This window comes from Acartia tonsa, chromosome 9, assembly GCF_053477335.1.
Source record: "Acartia tonsa isolate MP-2025a chromosome 9, ASM5347733v1, whole genome shotgun sequence".
Taxonomy (NCBI): domain Eukaryota; kingdom Metazoa; phylum Arthropoda; class Copepoda; order Calanoida; family Acartiidae; genus Acartia; species Acartia tonsa.
The window spans coordinates 22728139-22748823 of NC_137268.1; the positions used below are offsets into that span (position 1 = coordinate 22728139).

The 20685-nt window shown below is 32.0% G+C and overlaps 1 protein-coding gene across 2 annotated transcripts in view; it reads left to right on the top strand.

The window, feature by feature from the left end:
- Positions 1 to 831: 831 nt before the first annotated feature.
- The window catches only part of LOC145328530 (uncharacterized), a 32850-nt gene continuing 12996 nt past the window's right edge, over positions 832 to 20685 (top strand). The window contains exons 1-12 of one of the 2 annotated variants that reach the window (XM_080172242.1): positions 832 to 868; positions 1563 to 1628; positions 2218 to 2322; positions 2703 to 2802; positions 3385 to 3440; positions 8444 to 8497; positions 9066 to 9163; positions 9600 to 10583; positions 13625 to 13758; positions 14238 to 14394; positions 18998 to 19115; positions 19606 to 19740. In XM_080172242.1, coding sequence (XP_080028368.1) covers positions 842 to 868; positions 1563 to 1628; positions 2218 to 2322; positions 2703 to 2802; positions 3385 to 3440; positions 8444 to 8497; positions 9066 to 9163; positions 9600 to 10583; positions 13625 to 13758; positions 14238 to 14394; positions 18998 to 19115; positions 19606 to 19740 — 2034 coding nt within the window. In that variant the 5' untranslated portion in view covers positions 832 to 841. Of the gene's footprint in view, positions 869 to 1562; positions 1629 to 2217; positions 2323 to 2702; positions 2803 to 3062; positions 3103 to 3384; positions 3441 to 8443; positions 8498 to 9065; positions 9164 to 9599; positions 10584 to 13624; positions 13759 to 14237; positions 14395 to 18997; positions 19116 to 19605; positions 19741 to 20685 lie in introns of those variants that run through there. The other variant, XM_080172244.1, reaches the window with a different exon arrangement.

Genomic DNA, 20685 nt, shown 5'->3' on the forward strand with positions numbered 1-20685 from the left:
CACGCTTGTCTTGCCAAACGATAATAGTGAATTATTAAATACTGAAATGTTTTTACATACAAATTTTAGTGAAAAATTATATAATTTTTAAAAATTTAAAATCAATAAAATAATAATCATAAATGAGTAAGAATTACGTTAAATAAAAATTAATACAATAATAAAGGGTCAAAATACAAAGCTATTACGTAATACGTGAATATAAAGACGAAGCTAGGTTTGATATATATATCGAATTTGAATCATTACTCGCTGATTTCTGTAAAATTTATAAAAAAAAAATCTGGATAGCTAAATTAACAATTACAATTTAAATTTAAATAAGAACCACTTGATCTAATACCACATATTATACGAACGATGACTTTTTTTTTAACGATATAACTTCTCAAACAAACCTTTATTTTAATGATTTAAAGCTGACTTATTAAATGAATGAATTGGAAAAAAATACACAAAGAAGTGGACACTTTTTAACTAATAATGTGATCGTATTGTTCCTACACTATTGTGCTATTGGTCTACTTAAGGGATTTTATATATAGTCTTTTTTAAATGGAATAATATACGGCAATGGTATTGAAAAGAGACTATCCAAGACAAAACACACAGCTCAATAGTATGGATCTTTAGATAGTCTCTTTTCAACACCAGTACATTGTTTTATTCTATTTCCATCATACTGAAAAGAAATAATGAGGTTCTGATAGCCAGACTGCAGCCTCCTATCCAACAGAAAAACCAGAAGTAAGGCGTCCACATGTATCCTGCACATTCAATTGTACATCATTACATTCTACAGTCTTTTTATATTTGTTACCTATTGTTTCAGAAAGTAGAAATGGCACCACATCCCGAAATCGATACAGTAAGGTTTATTTGTGAACTTTATTCACCGAAACTTTTATTTATACAGGCTCTGTACGTCTATGCACGAAATTTGCATAGTTAATTACCTCGTTGTTGCGGGTTTCTCATTCGATTTCAAGTGATCATCTAGTGATGCCAGAGCATCATCCGCTTGCAATGGGACGCGATACTCTAACGTTCACTGGGATATTATGTTAAGTAACATCCAAACAGACAACAAACTCTTTCTTTATGATATCAAAATTACGGGTAGAGTTGTGAAATTATTGTATTTTGCGATTTATTGATTAAACCTGCCAAACCTACGTTGACATTCAGTTATTTATCAGTGATCTTGAGGGATAAGACAATAGACGATAAATTGATGATGAACTAAATTAAACCTTCTATAGATTAAAATAATTGATTAAAAAGATTGAAACTGCTAGTTTTAATCAAGTTTAAGTACCCAAAGTTTAATGCTAGCAAATGAGACTAATTTTATGCAGCTTGACTTCAACATAGCATTGGTTTTATGCTTTATATTTTTTCCTGATTTTATGAGCAATGGAGAGCAAAGAGAGAAGCTGATAAATAGCATAACCCTTTTTTTTAATATTCAGATATTTGTAGACTTTGAGAACTCACTTGTACTCACGGATATTACTTAATTGTATGAAGTAGCTATAATGATAAAATATGCATTCTTTAAGGAGAGAAAAGAGGAGTTAATTTTAGCCAAGCAGCTGAGGGCGTGCAGAGTTAATATACTTCCAAGGGTGAGTTGACCCATTTGTATCAAAATTAGTAGTGAATTATATTTGCTAATTACAGGCATTTATAAAGGATCATCTCAAATACGTTTTTTTTCATATAATAAGGCCAAGTTACACAAGATTGTATAGAGTTCTGACCCATGCCACTTGGCAGTCAGAAAGAATATATGTTGAAAAAGTTATCGAACACAATTTTTTTCTCTGTAGTTTATTGCAAAAATAGTTATTTTAATGTTCGTTGATAATAAGTAAATTTAGCCGACATAAATTTGATTGTCTAGGGTTGGTGGGGTGGGGGGATTATTTGAACATTTTTCCAAATTTTGCTTTCCCCTAAATGTAGGGGGAGAAAGTCACTCAAAAATCAGCCATGTGACGTCATACAAATGAGGGAGATGAGAGGAAAGAAAACCCCTAAAAAAGAGTTGGATAATCCCTCATTTTTTGTGACGTCACGTGGCTGTTTTTTGGTTTACTTTATCCCCCTAACTATAAAAAAATCAGTGTGCTCAGTTTGTGGGTGAGGGGGGGGGGGGAAGGCAATAGACCACGCCCATGATTCCCATAGTTTCTAATATTATATTTTATTTAGATACCAGGAGATTCTCCCCCATCACATTCCCCCTCCCCATTTGTTCAATCCCCAGCCAGCTCTGGTCCTGTTGATCCCTTCAAACCTGTTCATAACCTAACTTTGGTAAGATATTTATTTGAAGACGCTTTAAGCATTCGATATGGGACCTATTCCCTCACTGATGACTGACTAATTCTTTACACTCTTTCAATCTTTCTATACAAAAGTAGTGTACTGTTTGAATTTACTATTTTGTGCAGAGTGAGTAAGACATATCACCCCCCCCCCTCACAATTCTTACTGAACAATTCCTCTTTTGGGAGGTGATAAAAATCAGAGAGAATAAAATGTTGTAGATAAATTTAATCTTTTCTCTAACGTTCTTTACTTGCATGCTTAATCATTTTAGTTTTCAATTACTTGGGAGAAAAAAGGACGTAGATTAATCAATTTCTTCCTCCATCTTATGTTTAATTTGATATATATATATTTTATATTATTAGGACATTGATAGAAATTGGGATCAGCTTAAAATCCAGGATCCGCTGAATCCTCCATGGACCAGCTCAAGTTCTAGTCCCTGCTCTCCTTGCTCACCAACAGGTAAATACCCAGCTCGAGTTCTAGTCCCTGCTCTCCTTGCTCTCCAACAGGTAACTACCCAGCTCGAGTTCTAGTCCCTGCTCTCCTTGCTCACCAACAGGTAAATACCCAGCTCGAGTTCTAGTCCCTGATCTCCTTGCTCACCAACAGGTAAATACCCAGCTCGAGTTCTAGTCCCTGCTCTCCTTGCTCTCCAACAGGTAACTACCCAGCTCGAGTTCTAGTCCCTGCTCTCCTTGCTCACCAACAGGTAAATACCCAGCTCGAGTTCTAGTCCCTGATCTCCTTGCTCACCAACAGGTAAATACCCAGCTCGAGTTCTAGTCCCTGCTCTTCTTGCTCTCCAACAGGTAACTAGCCAGCTCGAGTTCTAAACATTTGATGGAAACTACCATTAATTTAAAACTCCATACAAAAGCGTTATAAATAAAGTGTAACAACTTGAAGGAAATGATAAACTATGATTATCAAGCAACTAGAATTCTCAAAATGCACCTCTAATTTTAAATTTTTGATGAGCCCACTCTAATTGCCTCTTCTCTCCCTCTTGTTTTTAAATGTATAATGTTCTATAATGTTTAGATTCCGCCAGGATGTACCGAGGAAATAGAGAAACAACCCCTAGTATGGTTACAAAAGTGAGTTTATAATTTCATTCTTTGCATCGCAGCTTCTCTATACCTTGAATATGTTTGTCACTGTCTTTGTAAGTTTGTCATTTCATGATAAAATAAGACCACAACTTTCTTATAAATAATTAATTTCTAGCTTCACACAACTTCATTAGATAATTATTTATAGCATCGTATTATAGACAGCGTTTAGCAGATATTAGAATTAAAAATTAAAACCAAAGGCCCGGGCAAACATAACTCTAGTTATTGTTATGGTTTTTTTTTAATATTTTAGGAAAATTATTTGTAATTGGATGCTATACATGATTGTTCAGTATGTCTGAAACTGGTTCTAAGCCAGCGGATCTATTTCGAAGCTTTACTGGAAACAAACACACACACACACACACACAAGATTATTATCTTCCAAAATATTAGAAAATAAAGTTCTGTTATTTTCAACACTAAAATTCCATAAATTCTTTTTAACTTAAAGTCATGCATTCTTAAAGAATGCACTGTTAGATTGCATTTATTAAAAGGAATTATTTTGTCTTAAATTTTCTGATGGTCAAACATTTTGTGATACTTTATTTTAAGATATTCTTAGTTGATAACCATTATAAAGTTCTGTTGAATAATAAATGTTTGTAAAATCAAAATGGAGGGTTAGCGCTACCCCAAGGAAAGAAGGGGAAAAAAAAATAATTTGTTTTCAACTTTTGATAATATATTTTTTAGTAGCGAAGCTACTCTATAAATCACAATGTCCGTCCGTTCGTCTGTCCGTCACGAAGTGGGGGAAACGTGATTTTCTTGGTTCTTGTTAAAGATAAACAGCTGCTTTTTTAGTGAAGATTCCTATGACATATCTTCACCTATTCTATACATTGTTTTGTCCGTCTGTCTGTTATTTGGGGTGCTAGATCAAATCCTAGATCTTCATGTAATCACGGTGCTCTCAACTTCTTTTCAATATAGAGGACTGGATCGATTCTTAGATTTTTAGGTTTTCGTGATTTTTTCCATTCATATTCAGGATTGATGGCTGAAATTATCAGGGATTGAATATGCTCATGCTCTACATATTTCTATCAAGTTTCATTAAGATTTGTCTATTAATTGCGGTGCTAGATCGATTCCTAGATTTTTAAACTTTCGTTTTTTAAGGTTGCGTGATTTTAAAGGTTGGTGATTTCCCTTCATGGTGATTTACTGTATGAAACTGTTCTAAAGTAATTTTTTTCCGATTTACATTAATAATTTTTAAGCTTCGCTACTTATGGATGTTGTCATCCTTGTTTATACAATGTATGGTATTTGAATTAAACATAATGTACAGATCATTTCAGTTACTAATTATTAACTAGTTACTAGTTATTAATATAGAATACCGCAAATAAAATATGAAAAAATTAGATATTCATAAACTGCGCCTTCAAATTTGGGCTTAAAGTATAGCTATAAAAAAACTGTTAAAAATGCGCAATTTATAAATTCTTTAAATGACAAAGAAGTTCCTTTACAACTTTGATTTCAAGGTGCATTAAAAACAAACATGCTGACAAAGATTTCATTTAGAGTTGAGTAAAAATATAATTAAATAAGTTATATTTAAAAAAAAATTCGAATTCGCCTAAATTATACAAAATACTTATCAAAACTTTTAATAAAGTACATATATCAACTGATTCTGTAGTTTGTTTTCAATAACGGTTTCTCCGAAAATAACATTAATAGATGTAGACATGTAGACGGTTCAGCCGACACACAAACATTCAGTTACATAAATGAACATATTTTTTTATATTTTTTCTCAATGGGGGAGGAATATTTGACTGTAATTTATATCGTTCCCCAAAGTTGTATATAACAGCACTCTGGGGGCTAGTTAAATTGATACCTCTATATGTAATACCAAACACACAATGTACAATTTTGAAAATTATTATGTATTACCCCACCCCCCCCCCAAAAAAAAAAAAATTAAATTCCACCTAATAGTTTTGAGTACCAATTCATTTTTTTGTTGTTGTTTTACCCCCCCCCCCAAAAAAAAAAAAAAACTTTGAAAATTTGAAAAATCAAGATTTTTTTACTTTTCACAACAAAAATGTAGTGTACCCAATCGTCAAGATATTAAATACTAACAAATAAGACATGTATAATATATTTGCTTCTAGAAAATATCCAAAAAGTTTAAAAATAAAAATATTTCTTTCACTTTCATCTAAATATTGCGTCATTTATAGGGATAGGAACACGCATTCAACAATTTAAATTTGTTCGCACTTAACCTTAAGAAAATGTGGAAGTCTCAATTTTCAATTTTGTTTAATACTTCTTGAGGTAGCCTAAAGTTTTGGGATGAAGAAATTTTTTTCTCAATCATTCTGATTTTTTTCTATGAAATGCTTTAAATAATATACAATTTTAGGGAATAAACACCTCTTTAGATTGAAATTATTAGTCAAAAAAGTTTTTGCACTTCTAGTTTGAACCAACTAATCGGTATTTTAAAATTTGTAAACCAATGAATGAGAGAACGTGTTGATAACACTTTGTGGAACTTTGTAATTTAAATTGAATGTCCCCTCCCTGTTTGTAACTATATTAACAGAATGTAATTTAACATCCAGCTAAACTACAAGACTGAAGAGGCTCAGTGAATTTATCATCCTATTATATAAAGTAATAACCTTTTTTTTCTTTGTAACGAAGGATCTCACTAACCGCTGAACTGATTTAGTTCTTCTTTTCAAGGAGTCTTCAAATATGTCCCAGGATGGTTTTAGGCTATATTATTTCCGGATTTATGTCTTGGGATGGTTATAGGCCATTTTTTCCCATTTCTTAGCTCTTGAAATACAGAGCCCCTAGATGTTAGGGGCGCAGCCGCTAATGTAATAATAAGTCATATTGTTATTATTCCACTTTAAATTCAATATTGTTATATATAAACCATTCAAATTGTTGTTAAATAAAATTTTCTAAGCCACATGATCAACTAATTAAGATTGCTGAATACTTGCCCCTTGCTAATACCTATTAAAATTAAAGTACAGTGTATGCTTCTAAAAACTAGCAAATCTTTACAAATATGAAGATTTTTTTTTCATTGAATAAAGCAAAATTGTGCATTGAAGAAACTAATTTTTCTTAGTTTAGCAGATTCTGTCAATAAATCACTAGATATGATATTTTCAATAGGTAAATTAAGTTTTTCTTTCATTAAAATAGATACAGGCAACCAATCGCTAGCCTAAAATTTTGCTAGGGAGTGTACAGCTTGAATAGGTGAAATGGGGAAGGAAGGCACCCTCAATCTAAAATATAAGGGGGTTATTAACTTCCCCTTCCATCCTTACCCCCATCCTGTACGTAAATTGATTAACAGTTATTATTATGATTTTTTTTGTTTAAATGTTAATTACAGAGATGTCGCAAAAATTACAGTTTTTCATTCGTCTAATATAGCTAAGATGCAGTAACAGCCGTCTGAAGTTATTAGGCGATTAGATATGAAATTCGTACCCTTTACCTTCTCGACAACTATTTTTGTTACATTGTAATGACAACAGGGCATTTAATCATATTAGTTTCACACTAGAAATAGATAGATTAAACAAGCATTCAAACATCAACGAAAGCGAAGCTCAATAAATGAGACAGAAAGACAAACGAACATAAAGAATATTAGATTGAAAGTCTTTTAGATAAGTTTATAACACTGTGCCTAACTGTTCCAGGAATACCCTTTTCAAAATTAAATTGTATTGACAATTTTTTTATGTTGGTCTCATACATTGGTTTTAAAATGATCTTATTATGTAGTTGCGCCGCTTTTACAATTAGACCTCATTGTTACAGGAATCTGCATGCAAATCCTGATTTGGATAGGATTAATTAATATACCAGTTAAAGACTGACGTACAGACGTAGCCACCACAAATGTAAAAAGCTTAGAATTTTCAAAACCAAAAATATGCTGAAAACAGCAAAATTAAAAATATATGTATCAATGATACTCTGTGATTCAGAAATATTGGGTATTAGGAATTATATCTATCGCAACATAAGGCGTACCTATCTTGATATTAAGGAATACATTACCATAATAATAAACTTTTTTAATAGTAGGTATATTTTATAATTGATTGATTACATGATCGTATATATAGCTAAATAATACCTTAACGAATTTTCTTTCTAATATACATTGTGTGATATAAATATTAGGAAAGAAATATTGACTATTCCTTTAATAGATTTAAATATACGTATCAAGTTGCTATGGGTCTATTTTTATACAAATCTATTCAATTTTTTATAAAATTTTAGGGTAAAAAAATGTCTGTTATAAAAAACCCAAATTGACTCCTATATCGTTTATGAAGTCTAGATAAATACGCGAAAAATTTAATAATTTAATTCGATAGGTTTCAGCGTATTTAAATACAAAGTAGCTTGATGTCTATCCGTCTGTCTGTCCGTCCGTCCATCCGTCCCTTAAGATCTCGGGAACCTCGTAAAAGTGTCGAACTATGACGTCAGAAAAAAATAACAATTAACCAATGAGAAGCCAGTATTCACTGTAATTGACCAATGGTGAAATATATAGCGGTCTCTCATTGGTTAATTATTAATTTTTTCTGACGTCATAGTCAGACACTTTTACTGGGTTCGATCTCGGTAACCACTGAACCGATCGGATTCTACTCTTTAGGGTATTTACCTATTGGTCCTGTGGTGGTTTTAAGCTATTTTTTTTGGGGGGGGGATACCCCCCCCCCAAAAAAAAATGAAAATTCCCTCCCCCCCAAAAAAATAGTTTTCTGGGGAATCTACTTCACATAAATTGGCAGCACCAAATTTTTTTTTTATTTAAATTTTTTTTAAAAAATAACTCATGGGGCATAGCCCCTAGAGGCTAGGGGAAAAGCCGCTAGTTTTTATCAAAGCAAATCGAATCTCAAAAGAGTACGCTACGTATTTTGATCGATAGAATGATTTTTTTTAATTATTAGGTTCCAGATATAAGAAAACGAGTACAGTTAAGTCCCGCAGGAGACCCATACTCTAGGAAAATACACGTTTTAATTATGACAATAAAACAAAATTATCAGGAGTTTCAAACTTCTTTTGTAGGGAAGGAAGGGTATATTTTCCTCAGGGGGTGGGGGAGGGTTGTTAAATTTTTACAAAAAAAATTACAATTTGATCCAGCTATAGGCTATTATATAAGAGCTAGGGGCTTTGTCCCTATTATTTATTGGCTCAATACAATCAAGAACAGACTAAAAAAATTGACTACTTGAGGGGGGTAAAGTTCCATCCCATTTTAAATTTTAGTTTTAAAAAGAAAAAAGGAAAAAAAAATATATTTTAGGAGAGGTAATTTTTTAAGGGACGATTTCTCTTTGACAAGTTGTGGTACCACCCCCCCCCCCCAAAAAAAAAAATGTTAGAAACCTTCCCAGGACCTATTCGATGCTATTATGTAAAAGAGAACCATATCAGTTCAGCGTTTAGGAGATCCTTTGGTACAAACAGATCGACATATCCTAAATATAGAAAAGCTTCGCTTACAATGAAAATTTTTTACAGCGTAGTAAATGTATATCTATAAAAATGTGTATGTCCTCCCCCAGGCCTCACGGACAAGAACATTACTACACACGACAACAATCAGAACCTGCACCAGATATTCCAAAGATACAGTTCCACCATAGCACTCCTAGCTTAAGGTAAATTGCAGCTGATTTGTTAGTTGATGGAATATTAAAATAAATACCTACTTTTCTACCTACATTCCTAATATAAATGTAATAGAATTGTGCCCCTAGCATCTGGGAGCTATTTGAATAAAAAGGAAAGCATAAAAATAGCGTAAATTCACTACAATTGGGTTAAAACTAGCATTTAAATAGCCTAAAACAATCCCGGAACCCATGTGAAGCTTATGGAGAACTCAATCGGTTAAGTATTTGTCGAAATCTTAAGTTACAGGCAAAAACATACTTCTTTTTATAATAGCTTCCCTAGAAATTAGAAATCAGTTGTTTAGTCATATCGAATAAATTTGTCCCAGACAAAAGGTTGGGCTTATTTTTAAAAGATATTTAGGCTATTATAATCATTTTGACTTTAAAATAATGTTTGATACAAAATTATTTATTTTAGGAGAAAAACTTACAGTGCTGTTGAAAATCAAGAAAAATACGATAAAATTCACCAGTATCTATTCAATAGAAAATCTAAACCAACTGAGATTAGTGAAAGTCCACCTGAGGTAAAAAAGAAAGAGGATCCTAGGCCTACTACTCTTAAAATTACAGAAGATAAAACTACATCTAATAATGACAGAGATAATAGCCCTAAATATGAAACTGTTATGTCACCTATGAAGCCAGGCGTTCCTTTGCCATTTTTAGCTGAACTTCAGGCGAGAAAAAGATCATTTTCAAAGCCGCAGGAAGCATCACCATTCACAAAAATAACCGAACCCACAACTCCTGTAAAACATCAACCGGAAAAATCCACAATTTACGTTGAAAAATCCGCGAGTCAACCCGAAAAATCTGCAAATATTTGTGAAAAATCCGCCAACGAAATTACTACAAACGCCAAAACTAATGTGACAATTTTAACTAATGATCTTGAGGAAAAAGAAAGGCAAGATTCAGCGCAAAATGTAAATTCTCTAAAAACAGAAACTACAGAAAAGGATAAAAATACTAATGGGCCCAATAACACTGCTGTAGTTAATGATGTTATGCAACGTAAATTTAGTGGATCAGAAAAAGTTCAACTTGAACAAAATGTACAGAAAACTTCAGTACATAATGTACAATCATTAAATGATCAACCCGTCCACAATGTACTAGTAGTACCAACATCTCAAAACGTACAGACATCAAATGTTCAACCCGTCCGCAATGTACAGGCAGTACCAACAACACAAAACGTACAGCAATCAATCAATACAACACCAACGACTAGCACAAGACCAATTCAAAGTGTGCAACCAAACAACGTACAAACAGCCATCGTACAGCCCGTACAAAGCACCCAGCCCCCCAAGAGAAATTCTGTAATCCAAATTGTACCGCCACAAATCAATTCACAACCGACACCAACTATCGTTGAGCCTGATAATTTACCAAGGTATGGCTATAAGATTTTTTTTAAAAAGAAGGAAAATTCAACTTTAACTCATATGCCCTGGTTATAAAATAGCGAAATAAACGTTATATGTTGGTAATTTTACAACAACCTACAGAATGACCCAGCTTTGAATATTTTTGAAATAAAATAGTTAATTTATCACATAACCAGGATGACAACATCCAAAATATCTAAGCTTACTATGATAAGAAAAAATTAGGACATTTCCAATATAAAGAAGTAAGGTTTTTTTTATGATAATGAAAATTACTCAACCGATTGAGTTCTCAATTTTGAATTTTCGCTAGTTGAATAAAATTGCTCGACATACAACGTACCAACCTTACTCATAGAAGAGTCACGCTTTTTAGAAATGTTCATAAACACTTTTACGCCTTATCTAAATTTATCCTGTATAAATTAAAAAGAAACAAGGACGATAACATCCATTCAACCGTTAACATTCATTAAAAAAAATATAGGTTAACTGCGCTATTAAAATTGATACAAAATTTAAAATTATAAAAGTCATAGATTAGGTTTTAATTCAAAAATAGATAAAAAGAACCTACCAAATAATTTTCTGATTGTTAATAAATATCATTTTAAATGATATATTATTTTGTCGTTAATATTATGTCATGCTAGTGGCTGGTCCCCTAACATCTACTGGCTCTGTATTCAAAGAGGAAAAAATGGGCAGACAAATAGGGTAGTAAACCATACCAAGAATTAAACCTAAATATGAAACAGATCGAAGAAGCTATCCTATAACTTTTGTGAAGCTTACCTAAATAGGAGAACAATAGTTTAAGCTTTAGAAAAAAAATCTATTCTTTATGCCTATGAGCTATAAAATGATTAAAATCAAAACTATTTGCCCACAATGATATATTATTCTAAATAAAGAAAAGCTATGCTTGCACAAGAGAAATATTTCCCATTAAATTTTTCGAACACAGTAATAGTGTCTGACTGATTATGACGTAACAAAAAAAAATTAGCCAATGAGAGGCCGTTATTGACCAATGGTAAAATTTATAGTGGCCTCTCATTGGCTAATTTTTTTGTTACGTCATAATCAGTCAGACACTATTACTGTGTTCAATTTTTCAACAAGCTTCTTAGTGTTTAACTATTCCGTCACGCTGTAATTTTAGGTCTTTAGCGACACAGGCGTACACAGTAGTTTTATATGCGATACATTTTTATAATAAGGATATGTGGATATGTTCCATTTTTTTTATATGTTTTGAAATATTTAGGTAGTAAGTTTTTTTTCTTGGAAGCTTTACCCTAACGTGGCTTTAATTATATAAGCTTAATCAACATAGCCTAATCTAACTTGCCTATTTTTAGGGATTCAATGATAACGAGGAAATATGCCTATAAAAAATAGTTATTAAGGAATAGTTCTATGTAGTTAAAACTTCGTATAATGTCATCTGTTGACTAAAAAGGATAATCGACACATTCCTGTGATAACATTTTTAACCATCTCTAATATATTAGAACTAAGGATTATTAGTAAATAAACTGGGGGTGAGGGAGGGGGCCGGGGGGGTCACAACCACCCTCAAATATTTGACTGTACTTACAAATCTAACCCTAGGTCTGGCCTAACAAGCTAACAAATTTTAATGTGTTAAAAAAACTGCTGAAAAATTTAGATACAATTTAGCAAAAAATCAATCTTATTTAGTCGTTTTAAACAATCAAACTTATTTTAGTACTTACTGCCATAGACGTCCAAGTTTACCCCCCCCAAAAATTTTACCCCGGGGGTATATTTTTTTTGGGGGGGGTAAACTAAATTTACCATTGCCAACAGATTTCAGGGGGGGTAATTACCCCCCCCCCCCCCAAGAAAATTTTACCCCCGGGGTAAACATTTTTTTTTTTGGGGGGGGGGGTAAAAAAAATTTGCTTCGCGCGCCATTTCACCCCCCCAAAAAATTTTTACCCCCCCCCCAAAATAAAAAGCTTACTGCTTTTATTTTTTAGATAATTTTTATTTTTTTTTGCATATAAGCTTTCAAAATGTGCTTCAGACAAGTAAAGTTCAGTTCATATTCTATGATCTATTAATTTTATTTACAGCAATGATCAAACAATTTCAAATGTCTAAAATGAATTTAGTCTCACTAAGTTGAAGTATTTGGGTATTTTAGCTGCAAAAGACTACACAACAAATAATAGATTTAAGTACACGGACATTTGAAAGACTGAGAATCAAAAAAAAATTTTGTGTATCCTAATTTTTAAAATTTTCTTAATCATTATGACAGTTTATAAATAGTATCACTTATAATGCATTAAAAAATAAAGTCTTTAACGTTTTCCACATATGATTTTTCAATTTTTTATTAGTTAAAACAAATAAAACACTTGGGATAACCCGTTTCTTGAAAATGAAAATTAAAAAAATAACAAATTATGTTTAATCCAAAGTATAATTAGTTATATTTTATATTTCATTTGTTTATTAGAAAAATTGTTCTAATCCTTGAGCAAATGCAAAAAGATATAATTAAACAAAATATAATTCAGTTTCATAACTTTTAAGTTTTGGATAAGATTTTGAAAAAAAGTAAAATTCTACTCTTTATTGTATTGTGATGTAGGTATATGTAAACGGCTTGACAATTTTCAAGACAGTTTGGAAACTCTCTAGGGAAGGTTTAAAGCTATTTTGCAAGGAGGGAGTGTGACAAATCCTTCCTCTGGAATAAATTGCCCCGGAAATAACCATCCACCTCATATCTACTTTATTGTAAAAAGAATGATAATAGAAGGGGTTAACGAGGGCGAGGTATTCTTTGCTCCCATCTTGTCGTCCTGTCCATCGAGCCTTCAGTTTTAGTAAATCAAAAGAAATACACTTATGTCCTGTGTGTTTATACAGTCCTAGTGATTTTTTTCAAAAATTGCATTTGATTAGCTTTTCGTCTTTATAATAATTTGCTATTCTCTGATCATTAACAATGTTATTTTATTAATATTGTACGTCTTATGTGACCAATTGTTCCTTGTTATTGCAGAACTCCAATGAGTCCCTCCATCCTGCGGAAGCCAGGCTCCAAGCTGAGGTCCCCCAGTCCCAAGACTGTCCAGTTCTCCTTGCCAGAAAATAATAATTCCTCTGCACAGGAAGACGAGCAGCTTCAAAATCCAGGTAAAACATGTTTTTGTTATATAATATTCTTGTTAGTAAGTAACAGAATGTCCGTCTGTGTGTTGTAGATTTATTGTTTCCTTTTTCAGTGAAGCTTTTTATAAGTAAGTAAAATTTTATGTTTCTTTAATAAACCTGAATTGAAAGTAAAGGACCAACTTAAGCCGCCCCCTTTTCCTATCAATTTCCTTAAGTGGCCCTGGATGTTTTAGGAACGTGAATCCGCTATTTTTAGTATATATGATACAACAGGGCTCAGCTGCAGCTGAATGTTGCTAGGAGAAAATTGAAATTAATTGACTGAATTTCATGGCGTATGTAAGCTGCGAGGCTGATTGTAGCTGCAGCTGCTGACCTATGATATCAAAATGTTAAAAAAGAATGTACTTACGTTCCCATACAGAAATCCTAGTGCTTTACGTTTGAAATCAATAGGACTATTCTAATGGATTTATTGTTACACAAATTATACCTTTTAGGAAGCCAGCCATCACAAGCGCAAAGTGAGGAGTTAAAACCGCCAAAGGGGAGGAAAACTAGTACCGGAAACGGACTGCGTATAACTGACAGAACTAATATGGCGTCTCTGGCAAACTTTATCATTCCACAGCTAAATGAAGTTCAGAAAAATCTACTAGGAACTTTTCATGATTTGATCTTTAATGTTTCAATACCAACAAATTATAACTTTTCTCCTCTGTTTTACAATTGAAAAAGTGATCATGGCTGATACATTATTTACGTGTTTGTAGTAGATATAATATGTCTGATAATTACGTAGCTATAATGTACAAAATTGAGCACCCCTTCCTCTGTTCACTCTACTGTTTGTAACAACGTGCATTTTTACCCTTTGTCATTTCTATTAATGAATACAATCTTTTTACTTTCCAGGTAACACAAAAACAAGGATGGCTACATCCATAGGATATATATTAAGATTAGATTTAACATATAAATTATCCGAACTTTCTATAAGTTTTATAAAAGTTTTCTTTTGGTCTAGGCAAATTGGTGGAGGTAAATCGGCCCCGAGAAAAAAACAAACTATTTTATATATTTTTCTTATTTTCATAATCTGGAGCAAATTGTTTAAGTGTAACCAAATTTGAGCGAAGGGCTAAGGGCGAAGCCACTATTAACACTACATATCCAATCATCTCTATATATTGACGTATAAGCCGTTTTTATAGTAGATTCGCTCCTTAGAAATTAGAATATATACCTGCTATACCCTTACAAAAGGCAATGCAATAATTTTGCACATTTTTCAAATTTATTTTTCAAATTCTTTTCTTTGTCTTTGTCTTTTAAGTTTGCTTCTCTGTAATAGTCAAAACAATTAGAACAAGTTCTTTTATAAATATTCTTTTGCTGTTTTGGTGCCAGTTGCATTGCCCCCCCCCCCTTAACTTTATTTTTGCAATAAACAATTAGGGAGCGGTTTCTTTCCAACGGGGATCCCTAACCCTGCAATCCATTTTAAATCTAACCTAACCTAACAGTTTTTTTTGTGTAGATTTTTCCGACCATTTACTCTATAACTTACTTTAACCGTCCGTGCGTGCACAATATTTTATCATTTTATCAATATTTATATTTGTTCCTATATTTTGTTCCAAAGGATACTAGTTTCACTTAATAACTAAAAATATTATTTTCAATGTAAATTGCATTTTCTTACTACTTTTAAAATAACTTTGATATTTGTAACTTTGTGACCTGGCAAAATAGATAAATTGTAACATTCATATGAATAAAAGAAAATAACAGATTTTATATTTAGATTCTAGCAAAATTATAGTTTTAAAATTTCCTTTGTTTTACATGTTTCTCTTCCTGTGAAGCAGTTTATAGTGCCAATAGAAAATGACGTCATAAAGAACCTAGTAATAGTGTCTAACTTTTTATCTTTGTGACGTAACAAAAATCCATCTCTTTTTTAGGGGTTTCCTTTCCCACCTCCCCTCTCATCCTTCGATTTTTGTTACGTCACAAAGATAAAAAGTTAGACACTTTTACTAGGTTCGTCATACAATACAAGTTACCAATGATAAGCTAGTATATATTTTACTACAGGTCATTACAATGTATACTTGCCTAACATTGGTTATTGTATTGTATGACATCATTTTTTATATGCTCTCCCTTTTGAAATCTCTTCTGTAGTGTTTGTTCCTATCCCTGTTAAAATCTATTCTGGAGTTTTGTGCATTTGTTTTCCGGTGAGTGGAAATTTCCCTATTTAAAAAGGGAAGAAGCATTTTGAAAAACAAAAGCATATAAATGATCAGAGCTGATTAAATTGCTACTGGCGGTTTTTTTTGGTGGGGAGGGGAGTAACAACCCATGTAAAAGAAAGTTAGCATAGAGGAAATTTATTTCACTTAAACAGTAACTCATTACCATGCAAAGTTTGAACTTCAAAGCAAAGGTTGCACAATTAAATGGTTGGTTTAATGCATAGAACGTGTGACACAATCCCTAAAATCTCCTTTAAACAAGAATGAAATCATATTTGCAGGAAAAATATGCACAGATTTTATAGGTAAAGAATCCTCCATTTTATTCGCAGTACAATTAATAGTGAATAAAAAAGATTCTTTTGCTATTAATTTGAAAAGGCAAAAGGACATTTGTTAAATGTAATACTTTTTTCAGTGCATATTTAAAAAAAATATATAATAATAGTTAAAAGAAATATGAAGTTTTTGCCAAGTACCAATTCCTTGTCTCAAAGGAAAAAAGAAAAAAAAATCTATTGTAAGTCTTCTAAACTTTATAAATGACTTACAAAAAACACTAAATTCTGTCAGCCAAAAAGTCCATTAATCTTACACTTTGTTTATCAAGACGAAAGAACAAAAAATGGGATTTTTAAGCACCAGTGTTGCTGTTTTCATAGCAAAATACAAAATTCTGTAATAATATGCACTACATTTTTTTCTCGAAAAAATTGTGAATTGATTTGTTTATTGTTGATTACCATATAGTACAGACAGACGGACAAATTAAGTTGAAGAGTAGCTGTAGTAAATAAACAAATTAATGTGCAGTGAAAAACTATTTTTAGCTTTTCCTGAAAATTCTGCAATTTCAGAGATATTGAATGGGAAGAAAATAAATTGACGGCTTCCCTAAAACTTTGTTTTTTAAAATTATAATCTCAAAATATTTTTTTGACTTCAGGTTAGGTTATATTAGGTATAGGGGGGTATAGGTGCCAAGAGGTTAGGATACCGCAGGGGCAAGGTGTACAGAAAAAAGTCCTTCCTTTCCCCCCACCCCCACAATTGATGAACCTTTATTTTGAAGTGAAAGAACTTCATTAAATGAACAATCTTAAAATCCTAAAATTCCTGGTTAAATCACACAAACTAATTACTTTTTGAAGTCCACTTTGTTGAACGTCATACAAAAGTTTTAATTTTAAAAGGACACGCCGCGAATTTTGAGTTTTTTTTGTATAGCAGGAAAGACAAAGATTTAGGTGTCTTTTCTGAAACTTGTGCACTAAAAAAGTCGTTGTTTTATCGCCTGTAAAGAAGTATGCTGTGATTGTTATCAACTCCAGTGTTCTCATAAATGTATTAGGTATGAGATACAACCATGTTAGCAGAGAGAGAGAGAGAGAAAGGGGACAATGGGCTGTTTATTAAACTAGTCCCCAATGTTTTATAATAACGTTTTGTTATTCTTAAACATAACAACTTTAGGGACTTAAGTAAAATTTGATTCATAATAAGTTGATTGTTCTAACGTTTCGACCACAAATTTTAATTTACAGACGGATGTGGGTTCTTTCATAGAAGGGTCATTACCAGAAGATTTTCTTCTGATTTTGGAGATTTAGAATATAATTTTGGAAGATTTTTTACAATATAATTTTGGTGATTTAACTACCACAACCAACCACTCACCAACTAAAGTCCTAATTTTCATTAATAAATACAATATTTACAGAAATGCAAAGTGACTGGCAGAAAACCTGGAGGCAAAATACTTGACTTTCCTTTTAGAGTATTCATTGTAAACAAAATTTGTTTGTCTTGTTGTTATTTTAATCCCCTGCCTCGCACAAACAATATCAATTTCAAACTAACCAGATGTCTTTTTGTCCATGATTACTTGTCCGTCTGTCTGTCGGTGTGTCTAGTACGACTTCAAGTTTATAGATATTTTAAAATAGATGTGTAATCTTAAAAAATTGCTTATCGTATAAGTACAACCCATTCGGATCAGTAATTTCCTATTTTAAGCTTTATACAAAAAAGGTCACTACTTCATGTTATAGAACTTGTGGATGGGCCCCTAGCATGTAGGGGCTTTATTTCACAGGGACCAAGAGGGTCTAGAAAAATAACATAAAGCAATCCAAAGGCCTAAATCTGAAAAAAATAGCCTAAACCATCACAGGACCTATGTGAAGCTTACCTAAAAAACAAAATCCAATCTGTTCAGGAGTTATTGAGATCTCAAGCTCTAGTCAAAACCTTACTACTTTATATAATCGGATATACTTTCCTTTTACATAATTTTTTTTATTGATATAAACAAATATGCAATTTTTAGTATCACGATATCTTTTTTTGTGTTTGTTTGTTTATAAAAGGTACATGGGTGGCTAGTTAGTTATAAATATTTTTAGGCTGTCACCAGTAAACTTTCTCATTATTTATCATTTCTATGTGTCTAGGTTCCTCTTTAGTAGTGTACCTACTCTACAATTCATTTTAGCCTTTAAAGAAGAAGAATTTTAAAACTAATCCTAATCCTACTGCCATCATTTTATAATTAGCATTAAGTAACAGGATGTCCATGTGTCAGTACCGCTAGTAATACAAAAAAGTGAACAATTAAAATTTCTGGTTTCCCTGGGCAATTTCTGTAAATCATTACTTGATATATTTTCTAAACGGTTTTTATCCAGCAGATTCTTAAAGATATGCTTTTTAGTTCACAAATTAGCTGTGCTACTAAAAAAATCATCCTGGTTAAAAATTTATGAAAATCTCGCAAAAATATACAATTTTTAAGTTAAAATGACGCGTGTTGTTAAAAAGGTCGCTGACTTATAGGGATAAAGGGATGGGTAAATTGGTGTTTGAATTATTCCTCAATTAGTTCGTTGAAAAATTTCTATAGATATTATTGGAGAAATATGTCAATCTTTCATATGAGTAACAATTTCTTAACTAAACATGTAATTTTAAAGTTAATATCATGAAAAAAAACGAACAGGATTATTATTTTTCAACGAGCTTTCCCGTGAGATAGTGGATGATCTAGTGGCGCAGCACATTGCTCAACTTTCCCCTAAACGAGTCAGAGATCTCATTCATTCTTTAGAGCCTGAGGTATCAACTGTTTTGTTATAATTGGCAATAACCTACAATTACCTCTCGGCAGCGAGGTGTCACTTTGGGATGAACCCCTTTGACAACCACCTTTTGATTGCACGACCCATGTCTGAGAGTCCTAACTGTGCATGGCTTCAATGAGTTGCTCTAGTTTACGAGCCACTGCATTTCCCAAACTCTTCCAATTGATGTCATGCCCCTAACATAGCAGCAATAGTTACCATTGCCAACGTCTCTAGTAATCATAAATGGCAAGGAAATGTATTTAGATAAATTTTTAACTAAATTATGGTATCAAATGCTTTGGTAATATCAAACTAACATTAAATGGTAAATTTGTTTTTTACTTGTTTACTTAGCTTTCTAACTATCTATCTAACTATGTATATATCTGACTATCTATGGAACTATATATCTAACTATCTATCTAATTATCTCTCTATCTAAGTATCTACCTCACTATCTTACTATCTTTAAAACTATAAAGGCAAGAGAAACAACAACGAACGCATTTGTTGAGAGCGCAGATCCTAGTTTACGAGCAAGGCTGGTAGTTGATTCACTTGCTTCCATGGACAGTTCTGAAACAGCAGAGGCAGTTCTTAACATTGCAGGATATGAGGTAAGCTTCCCTAAAAAAACCGCAGCAGTAGAAGGTTCGAGACTGGACCTCTCAATGGCGTCCAATTTACCCCAAAAATAACTATACATGAAACATAATATACCCGCTATATAAAGCTATTCTGATAATGAAATTAATTTAATTTTAATGTTATATAAGCATGAGAATTAAAAAAAAAGATTTAAAATGAAATATTAACTGATTTCTTTTAAAATTAGAAAAAGCATTGCATAAAAATCTAAACAACAACAAAAACTAGAAATTGATGGATTTGAAAATTGTTTTGCCAAATTTTAACTTTAAATTTGCACTCATTATGTTATACAACATTAATTTTTTTGGGCAAATAAGATATTTTTAGCTAAAAACGATTAGATATATACTGAAATTATAAATTTTTTTGTGTTCTTAAGTGAAAAATTTAATCAAAACAAACCAAGTTCTTGTGGTTTGTTTTATCCAATGAGAGACTAGAGAAATTAAGAAATTCTGACCAATCAGAACGGGTTTGGAGAAAATAGCCATTGAGAGAAAATAATTTTGACCAATCAAAAAGTTATTTTATAATATCCAATGATATAAGAATTTATCTATAGGAAAGAAAAGAACAGACATGGGCAACTTTTAGGGTAGATTTACTTCTAAAAAATTAAAATACTGAACATAACTAATGTAGATAAATTGTAAGATTTTCAGATTATCTTTAGTTTTGCATAATTAGTTTTATGGCCTCTGTGCCCACACTCAAATTATGTGTGTTTGTGTTTGTTTGTGCGTGTGCATAGCATATGTGGGTGTGTTTGTGTTTCTGTATTTGTTGTTTGTACGTGTGTTTCAACTTTAATTATGTGTGTATGTACACAATTTTGCCCATTTAAAAAAAAAGCTTTTCTACATTTGATGTTAGTCCGTCCTTTTAGTTTTTGTTTTTATAAAACTAGCAAC